The sequence below is a fragment of the Lampris incognitus genome, chromosome 19 (assembly GCF_029633865.1).
Source record: "Lampris incognitus isolate fLamInc1 chromosome 19, fLamInc1.hap2, whole genome shotgun sequence".
In the NCBI taxonomy this organism is placed as follows: domain Eukaryota; kingdom Metazoa; phylum Chordata; class Actinopteri; order Lampriformes; family Lampridae; genus Lampris; species Lampris incognitus.
The window spans coordinates 4,906,586-4,921,409 of NC_079229.1; the positions used below are offsets into that span (position 1 = coordinate 4,906,586).

General features: G+C 46.1%; 1 protein-coding gene across 1 annotated transcript in view; it reads left to right on the forward strand.

The window, feature by feature from the left end:
- Positions 1 to 2,228: 2,228 nt before the first annotated feature.
- The window catches only part of stau2 (staufen double-stranded RNA binding protein 2), a 94,295-nt gene continuing 81,699 nt past the window's right edge, over positions 2,229 to 14,824 (forward strand). Inside the window, exons 1-5 of the mRNA XM_056299279.1 lie at positions 2,229 to 2,369; positions 8,545 to 8,752; positions 9,179 to 9,309; positions 12,125 to 12,284; positions 14,315 to 14,450. Of these exons, the coding sequence (XP_056155254.1) occupies positions 8,554 to 8,752; positions 9,179 to 9,309; positions 12,125 to 12,284; positions 14,315 to 14,450 (626 nt within the window). The 5' untranslated portion in view covers positions 2,229 to 2,369; positions 8,545 to 8,553. The remainder of the gene's footprint in view (positions 2,370 to 8,544; positions 8,753 to 9,178; positions 9,310 to 12,124; positions 12,285 to 14,314; positions 14,451 to 14,824) is intronic.

A 14,824-nucleotide genomic window follows, 5' to 3' on the forward strand; every position in this document is an offset into this window, starting at 1 on the left:
GAAAATCAAGCAAGTTAATGAAAACTAGTATAGCAAAATTGACAAAACAAAGTTAGCTAAATGTGTGCCCTCCAAAACATAGCTGTGCTGTCAGAACTTGCTAATAAAGCTTAGTGCATATTGGATAAAACCAAAATCTCTACGTCGAGTTATTTATCCGTCTGTCTATGTGCATTATGACTGAGTGTCCTATACTAAAAAGAAAACCCAAACTAAGGTAATGAAACGGAAGTGAAGAGTTGCCACCATGTCCTGTGCCTCAGTGTGTCACAATGACCGGGAAGGGGGAATGTTAGGAGAGCTGAGCACAAACCAGGGAGGAGGCTGTGATATGAAGACCCTACCATTTACAATCCCAAGGCTTTACACCATGGCAGTGTTTCTCAACCCAGTCCTCAAGGACCCCCTATCCTGCAGATTTTCATTGTAACCCTGCATAGGTAGCCCTGCTTGTACTTACTCAGCCAGTCATCTCATAGCACTTAATTATGCAGGGTGTGCAACATCTGACATTCATTGCTGATTGGTTGAATAACTACAAACAGGTACCTATTCAGGATTGCAAAGAAAATCTGCAGGATAGGGGTTCCTTGAGGACTGGGTTGAGAAACACTGCCCTAACCCTTTTTTAGGGGACCTAAATGTTCTGGATAAGTTTGCTTGTGATCCCAAACCGACTTTACTAATTATTGTGTTAGCTAATTTGTCATGCTTCCCTAATGTTAAACTACTATCCTTCAGTCACAAAACCCGGAAGTTCCGTTTCTTATTCATCGTGTCTGATTTTCCAGTGGACCTGAGAGGGCTTTGGGGCTTCATACAGAAAATAATCTGGGAACACATCTGAAGTCTCCCCCCAAGACAAACATTTGGGAAAAACTGGTTTAGCAGCTGCAGAACTCCCATCATTTGGGTGGTAGGCTTTGTTTGACAAATCTACACAAAGCTATTTAACAATACGTAAAGACAGCCGGACCGGCGTGCTGACTGGCTAGACCAGTGTTTCCCAACCCAGTCCTCAAGGACCCCCTATCCTGCAGATTTTCTTTGCAACCCTGGATAGGTACCTGTCTGTAGTTATTCAACCAATCAGCGATGAATTATGTCAGGAGTTGCACACCTTGCATAATTAAGTGCTGTGAGATGATTGGTTAAGTACAAGCAGGGCTACCTACTATGCAGGGTTACAATGAAAATCTGCAGGATAGGGGTTCCTTGAGGACTGGGTTGGGAAACGCTGGGCTAGACGATAAGAACTCATTCGGATCAATAGCGCCATCTACCGCTCACATATGATACTACCCGGGTCAATCCTCCAGTATTCGAGCAGGCGGATGTGGACCCATAGAAGTAGTCTACTTTTTTCGTCTGTTCACCCATTGAGTTACACTAATACGATTACTTAAGTCGGAGTTCTGAAATTGCTAAAATGGATCGTCCCTCTCACTTCCCAGGGGCCATGGGGCTACTAGGTGCTGACTCTTGGTTTATTGTCCATCGTTGACGACGGTCCTCAATAAATTGGTGCACAGGATCCGCCTTCGGCTGCAGACAATTAACGAAACGTTTCCAGTGTTTCTCAACCCCCATCCTCAAGGACCCCCCCTCCTATCCTGCAGATTTTCTTTGCAATCCTGAATAGGTACCTGTTTGTAGTTATTCAACCAATCAGCGATGAACGTCTGAGTTTGCACACCTTGCATAATTAAGTGCTATGAGACGACTGGCTGAGTAAGTACAAGCAGGGCTACCTATGCAGGGTTACAATGAAAATCTGCAGGATAGGGGGTCCTTGAGGACTGGGTTGAGAAACACTGGAAACTTTGTAAGCCGGTATTTTCTCCCCCCCCCCCCCTTTCTCCCAGGCGTGTGCGTGTCGCTTTCTGCGCGCACGCTCCTTGAATAAATCTGCAGGGGTTCTGAAAGCAAAACACATCTAAGCTGACGGATGGACCCCCCCGACTTGTTAAACACGCACTCGCACAATGTATATTGAATCAAAAATACGACTGTCACGACAGACTCCTGCAGAGAGGCAAGTCTCTGGCGGAGACTGAAACTCCACTAAGATTCCCAGGAAGCAAAAGGCAAGACCGAACCATTCTCGACACCCCGGCGGGGTCATTGCACATTTTCTCCGCGCACAATAAGCCCTTTAAACGCAAGATGTGCACATCTTGCGTCTCAGCTGGGGGTTAGACGCACCTCGCCGGGGTGTGCGGGCAAGTTGCTGGCCCCCTACGCCGAAGAGGGTCACATTTTGCACGTTTTACCGAGCCCATATAACGTGGTCCGTCCCTGCTGCCATCCAGTTCTCTTTAGTGTTTGCCAATGTTGGAGGTGTAACTGGGGTCTGGCCCTGGACAAAGGTAAACTATATACACGTTAAAATGTTCCGCGGTTGTCGGATAGTGTGTGCGCCGTTTCCCCGGGCGGCGGCGCGTTAAATTCGGGGTCTTTTTTTCCCCCCCGCAGCGGACGGGGGGGACGACGCGGAGATGCTAGCGGCGGGGCTGGCACCGTCGGTCAGCCATGATGTGGGGAGTTTCAGCCGGCTAGCTTAGCTAGCTTAGCCGGCGGTGGCTAGCTTGTTTATTTTTCGGCGGAGAAAAAATATATATACGTAAATAAAATTACACAGACACGTTTCGCGCATAGGTGACGGCGTTTGCGCCCCATCCTTTGCGGTGGCTGGGTTTTGCGGGAGATGACATTTTCGGGAAATGTCGCTGTCCCGTTTTCTTCTTCTTCTTCTTCTCCTCCTTCTCCTCCTTCTTCTTCTTGCGCGCTAACGTTAGCCGCGTGCTAAGCTGAAACAGCCGAGGTGACAAGGCGACGGCTCGGCGTCCCGGGGACCGTGTAATACCTGGAAGGTGCGGCGAGACGGTGTTCCGGCTGTGCCGCGCTCAAGTCGCCGGCCGCGCGGCATTGTGTCGCGTTCATGCAGCGGACCTTCTCGAGATGGCTAACCGGGTGAACTCGGGTTAGGACCTTGACAGCCTCGGGTGGCGCGGGGATGCGCGGGGGCACTTGTCGGGGACACGAGCGCAGACGGTGCCCTCCGTGTCGGCAGCTGTAAATCAGTTTTACCCCTTTCGTGTGTTTGGACACGCAGATGTTTTCATTCCGGTCCTTGAGCACCGCCACTACTGCTGTTTACCTGCTTTTCCCCGGACAGTTGACGACATTCACTCACTGCCAGCGACTCCAGTCTGCAGGCAGACTCCAGTCTGCAGGCAAGGCTCCAGTCTGCAGGCAAGGCTCCAGTCTGCAGGCAGGGAGGCTTTAGACTACATTCACTCACTGTCAGCTACTCCAGTCTGCAGGCAGGCTCCAGTCTGCAGGCAGGGAGGCTTTAGACTACATTCACTCACTGCCAGCTACTCCAGTCTGCAGGCAGACTCCAGTCTGCAGGCAGGGAGGCTTTAGACTACATTAACTCACTGTCAGCTACTCCAGTCTGCAGGCAGACTCCAGCAGGGAGGCTTTAGACTACATTCAATCACTGTCAGCTACTCCAGTCTGCAGGCAGGGAGGCTTTAGACTACATTCACTCACTGTCAGCTACTCCAGTCTGCAGGCAGACTCCAGCAGGGAGGCTTTAGACTACATTCACTCACTGTCAGCTACTCCAGCCTGCAGGCAGACTCCAGTCTGCAGGCAGGGAGGCTTTAGACTACATTCACTCACTGTCAGCTACTCCAGTCTGCAGGCAGACTCCAGTCTGCAGGCAGGGAGGCTTTAGACTATATTCACTCACTGTCAGCTACTCCAGTCTGCAGGCAGACTCCAGTCTGCAGGCAGACTCCAGCAGGGAGGCTTTAGACTACATTCACTCACTGTCAGCTACTCCAGTCTGCAAGGCAGACTCCAGTCTGCAGGCAGACTCCAGCAGGGAGGCTTTAGACTACATTCACTCACTGACAGCTACTCCAGTCTGCAGGCAGACTCCAGTCTGCAGGCAGGGAGGCTTTAGACTACATTCACTCACTGCCAGCTACTCCAGTCTGCAGGCAGGGAGGCTTTACACTACATTCACTTACTGTCAGCTACTCCAGTCTGCAGACAGGGAGGCTTTAGACCTGGTGCAACAGGTGACTTGTCACCCACTACCTGGCAGGATAGCTAATCTGCAGAACTAGTGGGACCTGATGGGGAACCGCTGGTTTATAGGTTTCCCCCTCATCCAGTGGTGCCCGGCCATGTGCCGTGGAAGTGGGTGTGTATGCAGGTGTTCATGTCAGTCAAAGCTGCACCAGCTGATTTCACTGTTTGTTCTTTATCCTCTCCTGTCTGGTTTAAGGCGTGTTAATCATTTAAATCAGCTGGAGTATTGCTGGGTTAGAATGATTACCTGCAAACACACTGACTTGCACATGATTGGGCACCGCTGCCCTAGTCCACAAGCCAAGGGAACCAGTGGCCTTCAACTGGGAACAAATGTCACATTTGCACCATTTATCCCTGGAAGCCATGCAAAAACGAATCATTACGATAGACCTATCATAATGTGAATGATATGGCTTTTTCAGAATATAATAATTAGTCTGGGTTGACATGGTAGTAATAATGATAATAAATCGATCTTGTATAGCGCTTTTCTAACACTCAAAGTCACTTTACAATAAACGGGGTGAAACAAGACAACAGATAGTAAACGTAACACAGACATACAGGCGTGGATGGGAAGGGGGGCTACGACAGGGAGAAGCAGAGCCACACACGACGCCAGCAGTACTCTCCAACTGAAACACATACAAAAGGGCGAGAAAAACAAAAAACGACAGCACTGTAGACGTTGATTATCTATAGGGGTTTACTCCCGTAGCCTATTCCTCCCCCGAGGTGTCCACTAGGCTGTGGCACTATTTAACCCATAGCTGGGGGCTGGTTCGTGGGCATCAGGGAATATCCACACACCGGTGGGCCTGCGTACCGCACATCTAGGGGCCAGACCTCCTCCGAGTCCCTTGTAGTTCAGCCAGGGTCCAAGGTGTACCCAGTTACCGTGTGTCACCATGAGGAGGCGCTACATAGGGCCTGCTGTTGGAGAGGCTATGTACTGGCAGGGAGAGACCTACGTGCTCAGCTCTCCTGTTCACATTTCTGCTAGCCAGTGGCGAAGGTTGAGAGTGAGACGTGACAGACACACAACACTACACCAGCACACTTAGACGTTTCACAACAACCCCACTTCTTACACAAGAATGTCAGACACACATGGTAGGTTAGTATTCGGCATTGTCGCCTCTAGGCAAGAGGGTACTGGGTTAATTTCCAGCTCATCGTTGTGGAGTTTGTATGTTCTCCATGTGTTTTGTTTGATTTCCCCTAAGGTATTTAGGTTTGCGCCCACAGTCTGAAGACATGCATGTTAGGCGAGCCTTCATTCTGCCTCGGGTAGGCTTCTATCTGTCCTCTCTCTAAACTGACTGAAGTTCTAGGATGAGCCTTTTCTCTCATCTCACTCCAAAATGGTGGAACGAACATCCGGTCTCTATCGGAGCTACTGACTCAGTCACTCCCTTCAAAAAAAGGCCTAAAACATTCCTCTTAAAGGCCTACCTTAACACTTTGCTGTGATTATGAAGTGGGGCTGGGTTTGCTATTGAGCTCGTACTCCTATTTACTTTAACATCATTAGCATTTGTGTGAACTGTTGAGCCCTTTTCTACTTGCGCTTCATGGCGTAATTTGCCTGTTGTCTGACTTGTGACAGCATACGTCTTTGTACTTTTGATTCTCCTATTTCCTCCGTCCTGTTCTTAGGCATGCCTACACTAAATTTGCTTGACTTGACATGCAGTCTGAACGATGAGATAATCACCATACTCTTGTTAGAGGATGCCAATTGGTAAAACTATAATCTATCTGCCAATTGCTGACTCTTAGAAGTCATTTCGGATAAAAGCGTCTTTTTAATGAACAGATGTAAATGAACTGGATTTTCTGAATTTCCCATAGGTGTGAATGGTGTGAGCATGACTGTGTGCGGGGGCCCTGGGGTGGACTGGCGTTCTGTCCCGGGTTTCTCTTCCTTCTATCCAATGCCTCCAGCCCTCTGTGTCCCTGAATTGTATTAAGTGGGTATAGACAACAGATAGATGGATAATTAATTGGTATTAGAAATCGTAGAAGTTTGAGATCTGTGCATAGAAAACTGGTGGTGGGGTGGCCGTGAGGTTAAAGTGATCATCCTTCAACTGGTATCAAGGCCCTTGTGCCAACAAACATCTGCCCTGCTCAAGTGTCCTTACACAAGACATACGAGTTGTTACCAGACCCCAGCGCTGCACTGTGGAAGTATTACATTATAGTCTGACTTCTTTTCAAACCCACATCTCATTGTAGGCCAGGGTTTTATATATCCTGCCCCACACATCTCTACCTTTATCACAAGTTTGGAGGTGTGAAGAAGTGTGTGGATATCATTCATTTGAAAGATGGAACCAACACTTTTTGTCCCCTTATAAATTGTTATTTTATCCAGCTGGATCCTAGAGTCAGATTTTATGACACTAACTGGCATCTTCACCATGGTTGTAGACACTCTCCATACACCACTGTTTAAATTTTTGACCGTGTCACACAAACACTGGTGCAGCAGCAAACATACATGTTAGAAACATCATCATCCTCATCTCATCTCATCATCAACCACTTCTCCGGGGTCGGGTCGCGGTGGCAGCAAGCTAAGTAGGGCACTCCAGACGTCCCTCTCCCCAGCAACGCCCTCCAGCTCCTCCTGGGGGATCCCAAGGCGTTCCCAGGCCAGATTGGACATGTAGTCCCCTCCAGCGAGTTCTGGGTCTACCCCGGGGTCTCCTCCCAGTTGGCCTTGCCCGGAAAACCTCCTAAGGAAGGCGCCCAGGAGGCATCCTAATCAGATGCCCGAACCACCTCAACTGGCTCCTTTCAATGCGAAGGAGCAGTGGCTCTACTCCGAGCTCCCTCCGGATGTCCGAGCTCCTCACCCTATCTCTAAGGCTGAGCCCAGACACCCTAAGGAGGAAACTCATTTCAGCCGCTTGTATCCGCGATCTCACCCTTTCGGTCACTCCTCAAAGCTTATGACCATAGGTGAGGGTTGGGACGAAGACTGACTGGTAAATTGAGAGCTTTGCCTTCCGGCTCAGCTCCCTCTTCACCACAATAGTCTGGTACATCGTCCGCATTACTGCTGATGCTGCACCAATCCGCCTGTCAATCTCCCGCTTCATCCTACCCTCACTCATGAACAAGACCCCGAGATACTTGACCTGACTTAATACTGTAGATTATTGTTTCGAATTAGTTTGAAGTTGTTAATACATTAGACTGCGTGCATTAGCTTTGGTCCAAGGATCCATTTTTACAAGACTTGGAGCTGTTTGCTGCTGAGCTGATACCCATGAGCCACAATGGCTGCTACACCTTGTTTGTAAGGAAATCGGTTGCAATAGGTCTATTTCCTCGCTTCCTCCTACACCTGACTATATCGATCACTGTCGTACTGTAACATTGATTGGCTGTCCAACAGAGTTGTCACATCGCCAATATGTTTCACTTGGATGAAACAACTAATTAATCAAAGAAAATCATGGAGTTCATCTTAATTATAAAACGTATTGGTTTGATAGCAGACTGGAACGATAGTCAGGTTCACACTGAGCCAACTTTGTTGTGTTTTGGATCAGGTAGCCCTGGTGTTGCTATTTCTGTCCTGGGATCAAAAGCGATATTTCATACACTGGTTGAATACTGAGCTGTGCACTGCGACACACTTTCACAGATTAACATATCCACCTGTCCGTTGCTTTCTGTTCAGCCTCAGCCTGGAAACAGTGGCCAAATTCATACCGCTCAACTGTTGGCAATAGAGCTTTGTTAATCTTTAACCAAAAGGCTATTTACGAAATTACCCAGAAATCACCCACATATGAAATAAGTTAATAGCGTGTTACTTTGGTCTTTTTCATCTTTCTTTTTTTTGAACAAGGCATCATGGATCCTCTGTGTCATTGCTCATGTAGACCTCCTTTCCTTGAAATCGTTATCGAGGGACCATTGGCCGCTGAAACAGGGCTTCCTTCTTTTCCGGGGAGCTTAGCAGCAGTGATATGAGCAAAGCTCCTCCAGATAAAGGGTCATTGTCTGAATGCATTAGCTGCCAGTGGAACAGAATGGGAGATGGGCCTTGGCCTACTCGGTTTGAATTCTGTTGTCCTAGCTATGCCCACAGAGCAACCTGCTAAATGAGACTGAACAGTTTTAAATTCACAAAGACACAGTGTTGTCATTGGTGGTGGATGTTTTCCACGTGAAGATGGCCAGTGTACTGTGAAGCACAAAGTGCAGTCTGTGTGGGTGTTTGCTCAAATGATTGAGTTGTCCGAAAGTGACTTTTTAAAAATTTTCATCATTACCAAATAGTTACTGTGTTTCTATCAACTACTAGGTATAACTGTGGTATATGATATAATTGGATTTAGCTGTGAACAAACATTTTGACTGACCTGCCTTGAGCTGAAGTCATTAATTGATTTGTTGTCTTGTTGTTTTCAGGAATAGAGCATGGCTCAAGTGAAAGTGCAGACTTCAGTACCCCTGGCTGGTCCTGGCCTCTCTCCCGGAGTGTCCCCTACGGCCATGGCCAGCCCAGGACCCCTGGGTCTGCAGCCCTCCGTCAATGGCACAGGCCCGGCCCCCACACCCGGCTGCCCTGCTCCTTCAGTCGGATATGGGGACGCCCCTGTGTCTACCCCACCACCAGGTAGACTGCCTAAAGAATAGATGGAAGAGAGTATTGATCCCTGAGTGACAGTTAGGCTGTGTAACACTTTAGCTATTAGTTACACTTGACATAAAAAGATAAGACCGATTGGTGCCCAGGCCATTTAAAACATATCATGCCGCAATTAAAATGAATGAGCTACATTAAGAAGTCAGCCAGCGTAACAGTCATCAACCTGTCATCTTAAGTCAGTCATTCTAGATGTAAATAAACTGATATGTATTAGAGGTGGTATTCATAGGGTTTGTCATGCTTGTAACAATTTATTGAGTCAGTCAGCCAGTCATGAAACGTTTCATTTACCACAAAATGACGTTTGCTAAAACATTTCATACAGTTCCCTATTCCATGTACCTTAGCCACAGAGCTTCATTTCCCATGTGATGTGTTGTGCTCTGGTTTCAGGCCCGCCCCAGGAAAACATGGCAAACCCTAAAGAGAAAACTCCAATGTGTTTGGTGAATGAGTTAGCCCGTTTCAATAGGATCCAACCACAGTACAAGCTCCTCAATGAGAGAGGCCCTGCACATGCCAAGGTACGGAGCTTGGAAATGGCACCGGTGTCTAAACTCTAACTGCGGGGACAGAAGACACAGAGGGGTACTCGTAGGGATACATCATTAATTTTGTTTGTGTTCATGATGCCCTCACAAAATGAACAGGTATTAGTGTTTGGATTAAGATATGGAATAAATCAATCCGTGATTGGTCGTGTAATACAAGAAATCCGAGACAGGTTCCAGTTGTGCTGATAAGTTCTGTTAATCAGTTATCGGTGCTTTCTTGTCATTTCACATTATAGCTCGGGACTCAGCAAGTTATTAATGTTTTCTGATGGACTTTATTTCATGTTAGACTAACTTGAAGAAACCCTTTGAGTTGTTGCCGATATGTGTTTTTTTTAACAGTTGTATGTACACTCACTGGCCACTTTATTAGGTACACCTTGCTAGTACCGGGTTGGACCCCCTTTTGCCTTCAGAACCTCCTTAATCCTTCGTGGCATAGATTCAACAAGGTACTGGAAACATTCCTCAGAGAGTTTGGTCCATATTGACATGATAGCATCACGCAGTTGCTGCAGATTTCTCGGCTGCACATCCATGATGCGACTCTCCCGGTCCACCACATCCCAAAGGTGCTCTATTGGATTGAGATCTGGTGACTGTGGAGGCCATTTGAGTACAGTGAACTCATTGTCATGTTCAAGAAACCAGTCTGAGATGATTCGAGCTTTATGACATGGCGCGTTATCCTGCTGGAAGTAGCCATCAGAAGATGGGAACACTGTGGTCATAAAGGGATGGACATGGTCAGCAACAATACTCAGGTAGGCTGTGGCGTTGACACGATGCTCAATTGGTACTAAGGGGCCCAAAGTGTGCCAAGAAAATATCCCCCACACCATTACACCACCACCACCAGCCTGAACCGTTGATACAAGGCAGGATGGATCCATGCTTTCATGTTGTTGACGCCAAATTCTGACCCTACCATCCGAATGTCGCAGCAGAAATTGAGACTCATCAGACCAGGCAACGTTTTTCCAATCTTCTATTGTCCAATTTTGGTGAGCCTGTGCGAATTGTAGCCTCAGTTTCCTGTTCTTAGCTGACAGGAGTGGCACCCGGTGTGGTCTTCTGCTGCTGTAGCCCATCTGCCTCAAGGTTCGACGTGTTGTGCGTTCAGAGATGCTCTTCTGCATACCTCGGTTGTAATGAGTGGTTATTTGAGTTACTGTTGCCTTACTGTCAGCTCGAACCAGTCTGGCCATTCTCCTCTGACCTCTGGCATCAACAAGGCATTTTCGCCCACTGGATATTTTCTCTTTTCCGGACCATTCTCTGTAAACCCTAGAGATGGTTGTGTGTGAAAATCCCAGTAGATCAGCAGTTTCTGAAATATTCAGACCAGCCCGTCTGGCACCAACAACCATGCCATGTTCAAAGTCACTTAAATCACCTTTCTTCCCCATTCTGATGCTCGGTTTGAACTGCAGCAGATCGTCTTGACCATGTCTACATGCCTACATGCATTGAGTTGCTGCCATGTGATTGGCTGATTAGAAATTTGCGTTAACGAGCAGTTGGACAGGTGTGCCTAATAAAGTGGCCGGTGAGTGTATATGAAGTGGTATTCAGCGTACTGTCCACTTCCTCGATTTTACAAAAATCTGAATGGAAAGGCCGGGTGGGATTTTGCAAAAGGGGCGAGTTTGATTTGACAGTCAGTAATGTTTAGCCATTTTTAGAAGAACGTGTACATCGATGTGCTGTTGGCTGGTTTCAGTGTGGAGGTAGATCATTTGTCTTCTTTCAATCTCGTGCCTAATTCATTTGACTTTTCTTTTTTTTGTGTGCGCCCGCAAGTACAGGATAAGGTAACTTAAAAAAAAAATTATTGTACTTTTCAGGAAGGGAGAAAGTTATTCTTGTAAATACAAAAAAAATTTCAGTTTTTTTTTTTGTGAATTTCTAGAATGTGGTGATGTAAATTAAGAGCAATTGCAGAACTCTTAATACATTGAATGGCTGTTGCTACAGAAATGCCAGCAGGAAAAGGTATCAAATGTGGCATTTTTTATATAAAAATTACAGATTACATCTTTCACACCCCTTATTTACTGCGACAGTGGGTACGGCCAGTATTTTCTCCCTGTTGTGTTGATGTTAATGATAATTAAGAAGCATAGTCCTTTGGGGTGTTACTGCTGTAATTAAGGCAAACACAACTAATGGGTCAAAAAAGGTGCTCCAAGTCTCCAAATATTGAAATTTTGTTACGTTAAAAAAGGTTCCTAATCGGATAAATTTGAGATGTTTGAGACATTGTACAGTGATGGCAAAATTAGATGACTATTGATATTATTTGCTAAGTAAAGAACAATAAAAAGAGTAGTATTTCTGAAGGATCACCTCTGTTTTTAGGAGCTCTTGTCTAATGCCGGAGATGATTGCTTATAAATTCATCGTGCTCAAACTCTGAAATCATTTTTATTGTGAAATCCACACAAGTCAGTTACTCAGCCCTATGAAAGAGTGGGGGAGAGGAGCAGGTCCCTCCTTTCAACTAGTGTTAAGATGGGGTTATTTAAAGTTTGGGCATGCGTTTCACTTTTTGAGCACTTTAAAGTTTGTTGGTTATGTCATGTATGAACATTGAGCTGATTAGAAAACACAGAGGGGGGGGGGGGGGTTTGAAAAATACAAATGTTCAAAGCCATCCCTGTTTGTCTCCCCGAGACTATGTACTCTGGGTTTCCGACAGGTCAGTCGTGGCCCATCTATTGGAGAGGAGACTCGCTCGGGTTGTGTTTAGTAATTTCTCTCCCTCTGGGTGGCGCTGTTACAGATCTTTACGGTGCAGCTGTCCCTTGGGGAGCAGGTGTGGGAGGCGGAGGGCACCAGCATTAAAAAAGCCCAGCACTCCACGGCTTCCAGGGCCCTGGCTGAGAGTGTCCTCCCCAGGCCGGCGCCCCGCTCCCCCAAAGTGGATGTCAACAGCAACCCAGGTACTGCCCCCTACGGCACGCCACACACACGGACTTTAGCTGAATTTCTGCTAGTTAACATGATCACATTTTCTTTTTACTTACATGCTTGAATTTTCTGACTAAATCTAGGATGGCAAAAGCTCCTGGGGGTGTTAAAGCTACGAAGTCACAATAATTGTTTTCCCTAACCTATGTCTGAATAGCAGAAAAAAATGCCCTACCTTTAACAGTATGAACTGAGAATTGGTTGAGTTCACCAGGCAGCTGACTTTCACATGATATGGGGGAGAAAAAGCAGCGGGTTTGAATGTCGTGGCTGAAGAAATCTGATAAGGCTCTAAACATTGTTTGTGTCTCATTTTAATATTTGAAAACGGACGTTGTATGAACTGTAAGCCTATTATGCTGCAACATATGACAGGCTTGGAATAGTGGCAAATGTATACAGTTACAAACTGGCTGTTTCACTCGACTAGCAAAGACGGAGCGAAATGCTGGTTCGAACTTGTTTGACGTTGGCATCACGCTCCACCAAGTTTGTTGTTTGCAGGTGAGGCTTGTCCATAGGAGTGCCAAGTAGAAGGAAAAGACGTCTGAAAAGCATTAGTAATGTCTAATCTTCTGCCTGGTTGCTAGCAAAACACAGATTTGCGATGAGTAAATTTAGGCTGTGTATCAGCTGCGGCGGCGGCGGCCAACATATGTTCACTGTTTACTGCTTTGCCTGAACAAATCAAATGAAATGAGGTGCGATAATTTACTAAGCGGAATAAATACACACAGGAAGCAAAACACAGTTTTGCTTCTAACTATTATGTGTTTACTCCCTCGCTAGACAGCTGTAGTTGTATACGTCTTGGCAGTTTTGCATACAGAGAAATATTTTTTAGCGAAACGCAGGGTCCCGTCTGAATTCATTTTTCCTCATTTTTGGAAAAACTTGACTGACGTATAAGTTCGTATTTACAGGTTTCAGTGTCTTGGGACATTTTTGCTGAGCCAATGCTCTGCACAGAAGGTGGCGTCACCTCTTGATCATCACGACTCTACATGTGGTGCATTTCCTTTTGTTATGTTGACGGCAGTGTTTCAACACGGTCAGATCTGCAGTTACACAAGTCCAGGAACTTGGTGTTGTGCTGAAGCAACTACATTCGTTGTAGTTTTCCAGGTTTTAGCACAAGGCCAACAGAGATCTCATTAAATCTCATCAAAACATAATGTCTAGCTGTTCGTTTAATCTCAGACCAAGTTAATTCAACCGGTCTTGCCTCACCTGCCTTGCCCGCTGCGGGGCTTCAGTGGTGTGAAGGAAACAACGAGGCCTGGATTGGATGAAGAAAGCCCTGTGAGAGAATCTATTCAGTTTTGAGGCTCGCTGTAGGATAACTCCCCATCCAAGATAATGAAGCCCCTGAGCGGGTTGCGTTTCTCCTATGTAGAAAACCTACACATGGCAAAGGGTCAGTAGGTACCCTGTCCAGCTCCACAAAACATCGAAGCATTCGTTTAACTTAACAAACGAAATCATCCGATAATAGAGGAAGGCCACAACTAGTCGATGAGGATTTATTTCATTAAGCAGATGATTGAGGATATTAATTGAAAAATGTTGGTTGAATGTCAAGAAAGTGTTTGTCTGTTTTGTAACCCACATTCTGTTACATAACTTTTTTCAATTAGTTTAAGTGTATCAGTGGAATTTAACTGATGCCGTGCAACAGCTGAAGCAGGAACACGTCTGTTATTCATGTTGGCTGCTTACATCACACAGGCTGCAGGCTGCAAATTGATGTTTTAAAATCCTATTCTTAAAACAGTCATCCCAGGCAATATATTTAAAAAGCAGCTGAGCTGTTGTTTTATTGACAGTGAGAACAGTGTCAGTTTAAACTAAACATGCTCACTGGGGCTTAACAGAGAAAGACAACTTTTTGAAATTTGAAAGTCTTTGATTGTGACGTGACGACTCTTTAATTTCTGTTTCTGTTTCTTTAATTTAAAAGTTCCTTGTCTCTCCCCCTGTGTCACCGACGCTACATACACAGGCAGTATAACCCCCACGGTGGAGCTGAATGGTCTGGCCATGAAGAGAGGGGAGCCAGCCATCTACAGGCCCTTGGAGCCCAAACCAATGCCCAACTACAGAGCCAACTATAACTTCAGAGGGATGTTTAACCAAAGGTGAGCTATCAAACACTGACTCGCCAAGCGCCTTAAACTGTCCAGAGTCAACCACCTGTCAGCCCGAGGGTGAGGGTGGGATGTCGCCTCACCACCAGAGTTGATGTACGATGATCATTGGCTAGTGCATTGTGAAATTGAGGCAGTCGATGTAGGCCATTGTCCATTATTTAAAGTATTGATAAGTTAAATATTTCATGGAGGCATAGGGTTATATTGAGAACATAAGTGTTAACTGTCTATGAGGTCTAAATGAATCTGAAATTTTCAAATTTTGAAATATCTTCCATCAAGAAATAGCATGTTGAATTGTTGGCCTAGATAACCGTGTGTCTGTTGGTTGTCGTACTTTGATGTCACTTATGGATTTGTGA